We start from the raw sequence: 14,072 nt of genomic DNA, 5'->3' as shown, positions 1-14,072 counted from the left end.
TCCACGTTACTTCACAGCCCCCTTAATTCCTCAGGGTCCGGTGAATCAAGGGCGAGCAACGTGGTTGGTCGAAAGCGCTCTGCTGGAATCCCTCCCCTCGCTCCATCCCCCCACGTGGAAACCCCCTTCCCCGCCCTTGCAGCTTCACCACCTGCACCCCACCGCTGTTCCCCTGCACTGGGGCCAGGGAACTCCCTGCTGGGGGGGGGGATGGAAACCCAGCTGGGGGGCTACATCCTATCAGTTTCGGGGCACCCCTGATTGCGAACACTCGTGGTCTGCATTAGTACTTGTCGACGACGTGTCTTAATCAGAACTGGAGGTTCTGGGCGTGGGGGAGGGCGTCTTCTATTTTAGACCGTAACTGTCCCCTGCTGAAGCTCGAGTCCCACTCCAAGCACCAAATGCCCCCTGGAACGGACCGAAAACCTAAAACTGGGCCAGAAAGGACTGGGAGAGGGGCGCATTTCTTGCTCCCTAGAGCAAGGTTCAGGAGAGGTGTGAATTTCTGAAAGGCTCTTGTCAGCTGTCCTGGACGATCAGCTGGACCCTTGCTTGAACCTCAGATGTCAAGCCAAGGAACCCTGACTACAATGGGTCCCTTTCTGGTGGGTACATCTGAGATCTGGTGAGTTCTATGGCACGCTCCTTGGCGCCCCCACTCTTCTTTCAAAGGCAGCGTCTTTCACACAGTGAGGACACGGTGGGAAGGAGAGTCACCTTCGCTAAATGATTTAACTAAAATCAAAATATCTCCTCCCTCTTCCCAAGAAAGGGGGTGATGGGGGCAGGGTGCTCCTAAGAGAGCTCTGAGTAGGTAGGTACACCCCAAGCTCTCCACTGCTCGCTTGTACCCTCCTCAGCTGGAGCCTGTTCTTTCACAGTCTCTAGCCAAGGAATTCCCACTTAAAACCGTAAACCAGACACAGTTTGACCTTCAGGACTGCAGGGCATCGGATTCTAAAGTTCGGTCCTGCAAGCCTGAAATTACTTCGTGACTAGCAGTCGTTAAACTCGAGTTGGAACACCCCTGCTTCTATAAGCACATTTGGCCGGAAACCAGTCCCCAGTCTGGGCCAATAGAGATCCCTCGTGAGTGAGGCTTATGCCTCAGCTGAGCCCATCTCCGCTCTTAAATCCAGAGGGTTCCATTTGCTTCTGCCGTCTAGCCTGCAGAGGACCAGCCTGTCCCAAGCTTCCCTCCCAACCTCTGCCTAAGGTCTTCGGATTTACCCCCAACCCTCCAGTGCCCGTCCCCTCCGCAGGCGGAAAGAGCTGAAAAGCCATACCTCCCCCGTTCTGGAAGGCCAGGTAGGGAAACCTCCAAACATTGCCCAGCCCCACTGCGTACCCCACCATGGACAGGATGAAGTCCAGTTTGCTGGACCAGTTCCCTCGGGCCTTATTCTCATCCCCTTGCTCGTCCTCCTGAGGGCGGAAAAGCACATTGTCGGATTGCAGACCCAGGTAGGCCCTCAGCAGGCCCCACTCCGCCCTCCCCACCACAGCTAAGGGTCCTTCCCCGCAAGCAGACCCCCAATTTCCAACAGAGGATGCATCGGCAAGCAAGATCCCAAATCTGAAGAAAGAATGCATCTACGAGCAGAGCCCTCACCCCTGCACTGAGTCTTTCAGCAAGCAGGCCCCCAAATTTTATTCTAAAGATCCATTTTAATCAGACTCTAACCCTGCTTCCCAAATCCTACAATCAGGGCACACCAGCAAGCAGCCTTCCCCAAGCAGACCAGTCCCTTCACACCCAACCTCTCACCAGGAGTTCATTTGGCAAGCAGACCCCCGACATCATGCCTGGAGTTCCCAGCAAGCAGGTTCATAACCAATTCCTCCCCAACCCCTCAAAAATACCCTCACTGCGCATTCCTCCTCAGCCCTTTCTTCAAAATGTGTGCCAGAAAAAATAATTGTAATGCTTAAAGCCAGCCAGAGCCCCTGCCTCACTTTCTCTGCTAAAGCTTACAGGCAAAACCTGCCCAGTCAGCTAATTTTAAAAGGTGCATCCTTCAACTCTGGAAAGAGGGAATGGGCAGGATGGAGAATTGGAGCTGACACAAGAGAGAAAGAATAGAGAAGACTGATGTGGTGACAGCCAGGGTAGCCAAGACCGTGACTTCTGTTCTAGATCTTGCTACGAAGCAGAGACAACTCCCTGAACGCTGCTTGGGCTCAGTCTGTGCCACAGCTATAAAAGGAGTGGGGGTGGCTCTGAATAGCTGTCTCTGTGGCATCTGCCAGCTTACACAGTCTGTGACTCTCTGGGCTTATGTCTCCAAGCTCACATGGACTTGATTCTAGAAAGCCTCAACAAAATGAATGAGGAGGCCACCCTGTATGAACTCTGAAAGTGTTCTGACACCCAGACCATTTGTAACCTGCTTCCCAGTCACCCTTCACCTAGGAAGTTACAGCTCGGCGTGCTTCCTTCCCAAGGTTCTCCAGGTCATGGAGGAGAAAGCAGTGGTGGTGAAGGGAGATGATGGCCTAAGGGCAGGGAAGAAGGGCTGAGTGAGTGTCAGGAGGGGCTGAAACTCTGGTACTCAGGCCCCTCAGGCTCTTTAAAGTCCCCTAGCTGTCCCTGCACACCCCTAGCCCCACCCTCCCACACCAACAGCACTGACAGGGGAAGGGAGTTCAGCTCTTTTTGTCGCAGTGCAGGGGTAAAGGGAGGTGTGTGAAAGAAACATTTTCCACACCACTGTTGGGTACATGCTGCTAAAGCACCTAAAATGCGCAGAACAGCGTCCGAGGAAAAAATCCCAAAGCAAAGAAGCATGTAAATGCAAGGCTATTTCTAGTTACCCTAATGACTGAATGGCTGTATTTCTACTGTATAAATTCTGGGGTGAGGGTTGGGCTACAGATGATTAGGGACAGAAGTCTCTGCAATCCCTACATTGCACATGATGATAATCTAGTCCACTCTCAGCCTGCGCTCTGGTCACAAACCTAGCCCATGAGTCCAGGCTTGAAGGAGAGTCCCTGCAACAGCGTGGGGAAAGAAGAAATCAGAGAAGGAAGAGAAATCACTGCGGTGAGATGGAAACAAACAAAAACCAATAAGGAGGGAAGACTGCCTTGACCCCTGGTCCAGAGATTAGGATTCATTCTGTAGGTTTTGTCCTATCTCTGGTTAGGGGGGTAAATACAGGAGACACCCAAATGGGAAGGGAGTGAACTGAATGAACCTTCTACAATTGAGAGGGCCTATGCAAGAAAATTAAAAAAAAAAAAAAAAGATAGTGAGGTTTGGAAGGGCCTGGGTTAAGAGACTGATTTAGTACACGTCAGCAGCTCATTAAAAGAGTCCTCGGGTAGTAAGGCTGACTCCCAGGGGAGAGCCCCTCAAACTACGCTACACGCCCCTCCCATACCACCCAGGCTTGTCACGGGTGCTTCTTTTGAAATTGGAGTTTTTGGTTTTGAAGAAACGGAAGAAAAAAAAAAAAAAAAAACCCAGACATTGATAGAGTGGGCACTCGCATCTGTTGCAAGATGCAGGATCTAATTTACTATTTTTTTTTTTTAACGGATCTGCACCGATTCTACCGCTGAGGCTGGGAAGGGCACGTCCGAACCTTGCTGGCACAGCCGCTGCACACTCGCACTCCCCAAACCTTAGCTGACGACCCGCCCCACCCCCGGCCCCGGCCCCAGCAGTGCGAGCTTCAGAAGCCCCAAAGCTGCCTCCAGCACCCACCGCCTGGCATTGCCAGCCCGTTTCCCCATCAGCATACGTGCACCCGCCGGGGCCCAGCTCCCTTCGCGCGCTTGGAGGGCAGCAAGCAGCGCGGCCGCTCCCGCCGCGACCTGCTTACCGGTACGGCAGTGGTGGCCACGCTGCCCGGGAGCACGGACGCGATGCCATCCGTCCCCAACACCACGGTGCTCTGGCTCATGTTCACCCAGCCCACGGCTGGGGTATTGTTGTGCTCCAGGGTGCCCTTGCCCACACTCACGTTCGCGTCCTCCTCCGGGCCACGGAGAGCTGGAATCTTGCAATGCAGCGCGTTGCCCGGCCCAGCCGCCCCGGAAGGGGGGTTGGCCTGTGCGCTGTGCCCTTCGTTTAGGTCCCGGAGGGCCGCGGAGGTCGCCTGTGCCCGGGGGCTGCTGAGTTTACACAGCCCTACCCCGGACTGCTGGGCGTCGCAGGCTTTACCATCCGCAGACTGGAAAGTTTGGGAGCCGGTGGAAGCCGACCTGGGCACACGTGGCGGCTGGGCGGCGGCGGCCGAGGGGGCCGCGGCAGGCAGCTCCTGCTCAGGGCTGGTCCTAGGTGCTTGAGGGCTATCCCGGTGGCCCGGCCCCGCTGCCTCCAGGCTGTTCGCTGGTTGTTTATTCATTTCCTTGGGAGGACTGCAATCCTGCAAACACAACGTCAAGTTCGTGCAAAACAAAAACAACAACAAAAAAAAAAAGTCACAGCAGCATTAAAAAATAAAATGTATGCATCTGCGTGTCCAGATGCGCGCTTTCCGGGTCCAGACACAAAACAGACTGGGGAGCAAAGGGAACCGCTGTTTCTCGGCTCTCCAGTCCCGTCTGTATCGCGGGGACATGAAGGAGCTAATATTTTCTCCCCGGCGGAGGGTGAACTCCACAGAAGCACGGCTGGTTTTGGCAGGGGGAGACAGGCAGGCAGGATAGAAATAACCCTACAGCCAGAGCGCCCTGCCCTCTGTGGATTTCAAATCACCATTGTGAAAAGATTCTTTAATTTTCCGCCCCATTTCCTTTGTCATTCAACAATGCACATCGCCTTTTTTCCCCCTCTTTCCCATAGACAAGCTGTGATCACAAAACTGGCTCTGGCATAGGCCAGGGCTGGGCGCCACATGGGTAAATTTAAACTCCTGCATTCCGAACTTACCTCAGTCGCCCACGTAGCAAAGAAGCATAAAGGGTTTCCTTATTTTTTTTTTAAATCAAATATTACCACCAACAAACAGCCGACCACCGAAACAATAAACAAGATGGAACACACAAAGTAGTAACTGGCTTTGACCCTTACACACTCTATGTTTGATTGCAGACCCCTACAATGTATATGGGTCATATACAATGTATATGAGTATTTTTATTTTGCTGTCCATTCCCGGGAATTTAATATCCTTCTCCTCCCTACTCTTGACCAAGGGCCAAAACTCACCAATAATTTGTGTTAGTTTTCTTTCTATTGAATTTTAAACGTAAAGATTTACCAAGGTTTCCTTTGGCTTCCTCAAAGCTGGTGCTACTGTTCAGAGTTTCATGTTAGTATAAATAATTATTTCACCGTAAAAATAATCAAATTACCTTCTCTTCAATCGAAAGCTTCTGCTCTAGCCCGCTTCACAAACGCACAGACTGAGTTTAATCGAACCAAACCCAATACCTGGACTCCGGCGGCATTTTCAACAGCCCCTAGGACCCCGAGCAGCTCGCGGATGCGCTAATCTTGACTTTCAGAACCACGGACAGTGCCTGGATCTGGCCAGCAGCACCAGAAACCTTTTTGCCCTCAGGCAAAGCTACCAAGTACACAAACACACCCGGACTTAAGCCTCCGAAAACAGTTCTCTGCTTTTCTCCTACTGCACAGGTATTTCCTAAAAGAAATACCCCAAACGAACCTGCCATCCTTATCCCCACATCCATCGTTCCTCTTAAGAGAATAAAAGAAAGCACTCACCATGTCTGATTCGAACAGATTGAATTGTAGAGTAAAACCCACCACTGGTCTAGGTTTGGCCCTGAAACAAGAGGCGCTTTCTATATCTCCCCGGGAAAGGCCGGGTTTGCGTCAGTGGGAAGCAAGGTGCCCTTCATTTGACATCTTCCTGATAATACACGTTTGATAAATCATTACCCCTTTGGATTCGGGTTTTAAAGGGACAACAGCCTGGAGTACGCTGTCCTGTTGTCACTCGGGCAGGAGGGGGCTGCGTGCTTGTCGTGACTCATGTGGGTCTGATTACTAAACCAAAGCCAGTGGGAGGGAACAAGAAAAGTTTGCCACCTCCTAATTAAGGGAAACATGGAAGAGACACGTCCCACTGCACCCAAGACTCCAAGGCAAGGTGCAGCCACCAACCAAACACATTTGGCTGTAGTGAGGGAGGGAGGGGATCGAATCAGTCTCCCTCTCCCACCAATTTACTTGCATTCTCCCTGAATCTCAGTCCGATTCCAAAATATCACACACACACACACACACACACACACACACACACACAATGGTGGGTCCAGCCAAATCTGCCCCGCCTGTGCCAGGCTAGGGTCCTGCATTTGGTGAGGGTGCACCTGACTGGTCAGTGTGTGGAGTCTAGATTCCCGCATCCTAGCCTTTCCAGAAAGCCAGTCTAGGAAAGACCCTAGGTTTTTGTTTAAACAATTAAATCTGGTTTTGGCTTCTCTGTTTTTTAGGCTCTTCTGGGAAATTTTTAAAATTTATTTTTAACATGGACTTAGTCTCCAGCCACTTACAAGCCCATCCTTTCTCCATAATCCTTTTAATAAAAAATCCTTTCAAGTCGGACCTGATTGGAGACTGCAGTTTTACCGCAACCTAGGATATCCGTAACCCGGGGCAGGGCTGGCCTGGGAGTGCACCAGGCACTAGAGTGCCAGGTCATGTAGTGGTGGACAAGGACTTTACCTAGGGCACGAGGCGACAACTACAATCACAAAAAGGGGAGTGCTTCGCGCTTTGCGCTAGAAGGGGGTTCGCAGCAATACGCCTTCCCTCTCTCTTGTTCTGACAGCCTATCTGGGGAACCGTGGCCTCGGGGCTGTGAAGCTTGGAAAGCCGAGCGCGCAGCACAGCGGGAGCCTACTGCCTCCGGGTCCAAGTCGTTGCACTCGACTGGGCCGGTCTCCCTGCGGAGCCTGGACAAAGCTGCTGCAGCAGCGAGGACGCAGGCTGTGGCAGCAGATTGCGGTGGGCGCCAGGGGCATTGCTGAGCCAGCTCTGTCTCCTCCCTCACCCTTCCAAGACTCCAAGCGCAGAAGAGGTCTCCGTGAGCCTGGCTCACAGGACAGCCACGTGGATTCAGGGTCCGCACTAGGAGGGGGGCGCGGAGGGACGGGGTGAATAGGTGAAGAGGAGCCCTGTTCTTCCATCGTCTTTTGGGTTCGAGGTAGCCTTTTCTTGAACTCTCACTTTTGGGCTACCTGCAAGGTTTCTGTGAAATTATCGCATTTAAGTTTGCCAAAAGCCTTTCAGAAATTATTCCAATGTCAGCGCAGTGAAATCTAAAGTCAGAAGATAATTTGGACGCCAAAGAAATTCCTAACTCCTCCACCCACTCTAGGCAGCGGAGAAATGGGGAGTTTCTCGGAGGAGAAATAGGGGGCTGAGTGGGACCCTGCGGTGCTCTGGCTGTGGAAGGCTCTGGAAGCGGGCAGGAATGACAATACCAGGAATATCCCCAGATAACAAGAAGGAGCAAGATCCTTAGCCTCAATGGAGACCGTGGGACCTGTTTCCAGTTAGATTCAAGTCTGGCTCTGCGGGCCACTTTGAGTCACGACTTCAAAGCTTCTGGCCAGTGAGCAAGTTTGCATTCGAGCAGGTCCCCCCCCCCGCCCCCGCCAACGCTTGACGCCAAGTCAGCGGGGCGTGTGAAAGTGCCTGGCCAAAGGGCAGCTGCGCAGAGGTGGCGGAGTCGTGCAGGACTTCTCTCTACTCCCACCCCCACTTCGTTGCTGAGCCTGAGTGATGCTCAGTGCCCGCTCAGTCCAGACCTGACGTATCTCCTGGCCAAGTGATAAGCATGGGGCTAATCAGGCCCTGCAGTGGCGGGTGACGCTGGAGCCCCAGCCGCCAAGGCTCAGGCTCCACAGAGGCCCATCCTCCACCCGCGAGATTCCAGAAAGGAGGGACTGCATATAGAGTGGAGAGAGGGTTCCGAAACTATACACCGAGGAGTCACTCTGATAGGATAGTGACCAGCCAAAAGAGCGACCCCCTGGGAGCTGGGAGCAGGCCCTGAGGTGCATCACCTGGAGTTCAGTTGTGTGTCAGCTCTTGCAAGGTTCAAAGAAGGGGGCTGCAGAATTTAATTAATTAATTAATTAAGAAGCAGAAATGGGCGGGTGAAAAGTCTGTCACCCACCGCACTTAAGCCTCCACCTCTTCGGCCGCCTGTTCAGAGTGATAATCCGGGCCGGCGAGCATCACAGCCAAAGAGGCTGTAAATCCGCATCCATCAGTGCGGAGCCATTCGGTCGGAATTAGCCAGTCGCTATGGCCTTAATTACTTTGTCAAAGATGAAAAATAGTAATTGATTTTGTCCTCTATCACTTGCCCCTCTCCCCTCCTTCCTTGCAGATAAGCAAATAAATAGCTATTTGCGAAGACCGCGTCCACCACCCGGCTGGGGCAGCCTAGTGGAAAAAGAACTGTCTGGCCATAGCAATGAAGCTGGTGTTTGCGCCAAGACTCTAAAGGCAGCTGGAACTCGGGCGGAGAGCACCCAGAGGATATCCATACTAAGCCAAGTCGCTGCCCTCCTTCTCTCTGGAAGGAAGTGAGGAGGGGAAGGAGAGGGTGTTTTACAGCAAGCTCCACTGTTCGCCCAGTGCTAGCAGCTACAGCCTTCTCTGGTCATCAGCGTCAGCGTTTGGTGCAAGGAAGAACCTGCAGTGTGATTCATCCGAAAGGCCAGGGAACTTACCTAGGGTCTGTAGGCAGAGCCGGCATCAGAGCCGAATTCTGTGTGGATCCCAGACCATACAGAAGAAAGAAGTGTGGCGTGAACTGTCTTTGTTTAGTCGAGGTTTATACGTGTGTGTCAACACTTACAACCTCTCCAGATGATGGGTGTGAGGGCACCGTGTGCATTTCAGGTGTCATTGCGCGACAGTCAGGAAGCCAGGCAGTATTTTGTCAGCCTGGGTCTTGCTGCCTATTGTCATTGTGCTGCTGTATCGTGTTAAGGATCTAAGTTCTGCAGACAAATTGCACTACCTCCTGGTTCTGTGACCTTGAAGAATATTGTCCATTTGTTAAATAAAGACAAGAATTAAGCAGGGTGGAGAGGGGCTTGAGGATAAATGAGAATGTGCACAAGAAGTGAATGGATTGAAGCTACCTGGTATGCTGAGGATTGGCTATTGCTATTATTCTGTCTAGATGGATGGGATGAAAAAAAAAAAAAAGCAGATCTCTGTGCTGGTTCAGAAAGTACAATGTGGATAAATAGATACAAAGAACAGAAAACTTTCCAAAAAGATAGCTACTGTGAACCCATTTTCTCCTTAGCTAACAAAACAATCAAGTGTTTACCATTATTCTTATTCTTATTATTAGAAAAGATGCCCAGACACTGAAGCTGCTGTGAGTGTGACCAGAGGCACCTTTGTTTCTATGAAGGGAAAACACAGCACACATGGCAGAAGCTTGGAACTTAGTACTCAGCTTCACATCACAGTCCAGTCCTCATTTAGATCCCTGGTGCGAAAGGACACAGACAGATCAAAGCAGGTCTCCTTCTCCAGACCATCTCAGCAGAGTCTACCGCGAGGACTCTGTGTACCAACTGCAGGTTCCAGCTCCAGAGACTCCTGCGGGGTACTAGCTCCCAAGTCTGCAATACTGTCACTGCAGCAGCATGCAGGCCAGGAGGTGCTGGCCACAGAAGCAGGGAAGCGTAGAGCACATTGTAAAGAAGCTTCAAGGACATCTGAAGTCCCTCACTCTACTTTCTCAGCTTGGTTGGGGGTGGGCATGGGGACCGAGGGTCACTTGTAACAATGGAAACAAAGTCAATTGGCATCACCCTTTGGAAAATATACTCTATCACCCTTTCAGGTAGCAAAACCAGGCTTATCATTATAGTCCAATGCAGCTAAAAAGTTTTATTATGGCACAGTTGACAAAGTGAAAGACTTAGGAGGGAATAAAAACAGATGCACATTAGATAGTTAGTGTTCAGTGTTTTGTAGCTGCTAAAAATGGATTAGAGTGAGATGGAGATTAGAGATCCATAGACTCTTGAGATAAGCCAGACATGGAGAATGTATATAACATGATCCTGTTTGGAGAGAACTGGGGATGTAGCTCAGTTTGTAAATTCCTTGCTCACCATGCACAAAGATGTGAGCTCAATCCCCTTCACAAATAAAATAAAAACCAAGGCATGGTGGTGCACACCTATAATCTCAGCATTTGTGAAGTAAAGGCAAGAAATTCAAGGTCGTCCTTAGCTACACAGTGAGTTTGAGCCCCGCCTGGATATATGTGACTCCATCTCAAAGTATATAATAATCATTTGTGTGTGTGTGTGTGTGTGTGTGTGTGTGTGTATGTGTAAAACACAAATGATAGTTAAAGTATTATGTGTGTGGAAGGACACATATTAGGAGGCGATTAGGAATTCAGCTGTTTAATGCTGTGGGCATTGCGGTGAGCAGAGGAGTGGGGGACAATGAAGAGCAGCCAAGTAAAAGGAACAAAAGGGTACAGAGGCTAACCTCTAAAGTGGAACTGCACAATACCACTGATGTGTAAATTATGTCAAACTGCTGTAAACACATCTTAAAAAGAATAAATTTAACAAGAACACTCACCAAGGAGGCCTTTCATCCACGTGTGTTGCTCAGTATTTGTAGCCACAGTCTTTCTGAGGAGCAGAGCACAGAACTAGGGAAGTCGGGTAACTAAAGATACTAAATACCCTTGGGGATTTAACTCAGTGGTAGAGTGCTTGCCTAGCAAGGGCAAGGCCTTGGGTTCAGTCCTCAGCTCTGGGAAAGAAAAAAGAAAAAGAAAAAGAAGAGAGAGAGAGATACTAAGTGCCAATATTCATATAACAGTCCTTTTTTTTTTTTTTTTTTTTTTTTTTCCTGAAGCAAGATCTGATGCTTAGGCTGGCCTTGAACCCACTACAAAGCCAAGAATGACCTTGAACTTCTGATTTTCCTGCCTCTACAAGTGAGTGCTGGAAGTACAGGTGTACCTCATCACAGCTGGTTCATGAGGTGCTGGAACTTGGTATTTCATACTATGCCAAGCACTGACTGAGCTACCTCCCCAGCCCTAATCCTAGAACTAGAGGCCTGTTCCATCTCCCTGCTCTGCTGGGATGGAAGTGAGGTCTAACTAAGATCTTCAGAATACACAGATCTGGAAAATACCCTGCTATCATATTCTTTCTATCCCACCTCTAATGGTCAGTAAATGAGAAAATAATTGGAGTTACACCAAACTGAAAATTTCTAATTTTTATCTTTCCCACTCATCAATGCCTTCTTGGTAAACACAGTACATTCCACTCTTTGTTCTTTCTTGTTCTCAGTAACTACTTTACTCACTGTGTATGTTTGCTAACTATTTAGTAATTTTCCAGTTAGGAGTCATTTGTGATTATCCATCTGCTCAGATTCCCAAAACTAAAAGTAGGAGCTCTAGCCTCCCAAGAGGGGTTGGGTCTTAGTCATACTCAGTGTTGAAGGAGACAGTTTTTGAGTGCATTGGACACAAGTTAATTGACATTGTTGTCTGCCATGCTGGTAAACAAGATTATCTTTACCCTCACTGGTCTTCTCTTGCTGTCCTAGCTGAATGGATGGGAGGATTCAAATTCACTGGTAAGACAATCCTTGCATGAATCCCCACAAACAGAGCAGAATAAATGCTGGGAAGCTTCACCAGACAGGAAGTTTGTGGAGCTAAGCATGCCTATGCAAGGATTCACTGAAGTACAGCGAGGACCACATGGTGGTCCCAGGCCCTGACGTAGGCGCAATGGAAACAACTGCCAGGCAACCAGAGTGATGCTTCAGAATCTTCTGATTTTGTCACTGCTTGCACCTTTGCAAATTTTGTTGAAGGAACAGTGGACATTATTGCCAAATGTATGTCTAATGGTTCTATCAAGCTGTAACACACAACAGGAAGAGACACAATCAAACAATGGCCTTGAAGAATCTGACCCTTCTTTGACAAGTTAGTTAATCATGGTGGGGTAATCAAGCCTCATAATGTCACTATTAGGGCTTGGAAATGACCCTGAATATTCTTGAACAGTCTCTTGGGATTTGCATTCCACTCTAGTCTAGACCTATTTCCGTGTAGTGAGCTCAGAGCTTTACAGTTAGGTGTGAGTGCTAAGTGTGAACCAAACTCAGACTCTTTAGCTGTTTGGCCTTGGAGGTTACGCAGCCTTGTTGTCTAGTTTTTCCTTTCAGCAAGACGGGTTAACTGTGGAGGGTGAATTCGATGAGTGTGTCGCAGGCTTCCGCGGAGAGACAGCTTCCTCGCCATGCTACCCCAGAAGTCACTATTACCTTACATCTACACCTGCACAATTTCTTTATGTGAGCCCCAGCATGCCTGCATCTGTCACCCAAGTCTTTATTCTGCTCCTCTTTCCTAACAGGATGTCAGTGTCACCTCTTTGTGTTTTGTTTTGTTTCCCCTGAAAATGCCAGATCTGGCTGTTATTCTAATGGAAAGTGAAGAAGCTTCTGGGGACCTTCTCCCTAAGGCTCTTCCTCCTCCCAAGCTTTTCATAAGCAGAGTTTGCACACTCTCCAAGCCTTTCTAGCATCCACCACATCATAAATGTTCATCCCATTTACACGTAAATTAATTAAAATGAAATTAAATGTAAAATTTCACTCTTCAAGCACAGTGAATAAATTCCTTGTGTCTAACAGCTATTTGTACTGGGTAGCGCAGAGTGACACTGTCATTTCGGGAGATTCTGTGGTGAAATAGTGGTCCAAACTGCAAGCCCTTCAAAGGCGGAAGGTGTGACTTTAAAAACATGTATTTATTCTTTCACAGTGCTCACACATACACAGAAACTACACACACGCAATGTGCTCTGATCATATTGTCCCTTGGTCCTCTCTTGTCTCCTCCTTATTAAGCCCTTCTTCCAACAAGCCTCCCTCCCACTTTCATGTCTTGCTGTGTGTGTACATGTCCTGCTGTATTTCATTAGGGTTCTTGCAGGAGCATGGAGCAGTGGCATTACGTACTTCCTTGAGGGCCACTGAGGAATATGGCTCCCGACTCCTCAGGAACCACTAACCCACCGTGCTGTAAGATCTGTGCATATCTTTGCTTGTGTTTCCACTTCAGATTCTTGGGATGGGCTCCTAAACATGAAACCGTACACAGCTAGGAGTCCAGACTTGATAGTTCGTCTGTGATGTCTGTCCGCAGACACTAACATGTGAAGGTGCAGAGGGGGTAGCACTCCATGGCCTCTTCCCAATGCTCTTTCCAGGGCTGCCCAGCAATCAGTGATCGCCTTTGGCTAATGAAAACGCCGTGGTTTGTTTCTGTAAAAAAATAAACCAAATTTCTCTTCCGTATAAAGAATTTTTTAAATAAAAGAATATTTCTTGGCAAATACAAATATTTGTAATTGTCAGTACACACAATATCCACATTTTACAGCTATTAGGACCAAACAAATGAGCCCATCTGTTTACACAGGATCTAATTACACAGTTTTGAGAAATGATGCAAATGTCGTCAGAATAAGCAGGATTCGTGAGCACTTCCTCTGCAGGGAAAATGCCTGGGTTAGGGCTCCCTCTGCTTTCTGCAAATTGTTTGCATGATGACGTGCTTTTCCAGGTCATTAACCTGGGCACAGCTCAGGGTGGGGGGCAAATGAAGAGCTCCATGCAAACCATCCTAGGGTCTGGGTGATTGGTAGAGGCAACAAAGAAAAGACCCTCTGTCACTGACCCCTGAGGGAGCATTTGGGGAACAGCAGCGTCTGTGATGGGCATGGTTCAATGCTCCTGTTGTTCCTTGAAGGCCTGCTTTCACTGATACTGAGGGGAAAACGTGGACTGTGCCCCATGTGGGCTGTTCAACCTGATGCCAGCAAAGATATTTAGGATGCCGTGTGTTAGACCATGCTTCCAAGGAGTGCGCCTACAACGTGTTACTAGTATGCTCTCTTACCTGAGAGTATATTGTTCTCTCTCCCTCTCTCCCCCCCCCACAGGGTCTTATTATGTAGCCCAAGCTGGCCTTGAACTCATAGGAAACCACCTGTCTCTGCCTCCCTAGTTCTGGGATTAAAGATTTGTGTCACCACACCCAGCT

The 14,072-nt window shown here is 49.3% G+C and overlaps 1 protein-coding gene across 1 annotated transcript in view; it reads right to left on the bottom strand.

Annotated features, from left to right (window-relative positions):
• Slc6a5 (solute carrier family 6 member 5) overlaps positions 1-5,652 on the bottom strand; it is a 44,639-nt gene extending 38,987 nt beyond the window's left edge. Inside the window, exons 1-3 of the mRNA XM_055608358.1 lie at positions 5,458-5,652; positions 3,834-4,379; positions 1,290-1,428 (exon numbers count right to left, since the gene is read on the bottom strand). Coding sequence (XP_055464333.1) covers positions 1,290-1,428; positions 3,834-4,379; positions 5,458-5,652 — 880 coding nt within the window. The remainder of the gene's footprint in view (positions 1-1,289; positions 1,429-3,833; positions 4,380-5,457) is intronic.
• Between the last annotated feature and the right edge of the window lie 8,420 nt (positions 5,653-14,072).

Source organism: Psammomys obesus, unplaced genomic scaffold (assembly GCF_907164565.1).
Source record: "Psammomys obesus unplaced genomic scaffold, mPsaObe1.curated_primary_1811, whole genome shotgun sequence".
NCBI lineage: Eukaryota > Metazoa > Chordata > Mammalia > Rodentia > Muridae > Psammomys > Psammomys obesus.
Note: the sequence above shows the minus strand (reverse complement) of the source record. Positions and strands in the feature narration are given on the sequence as shown.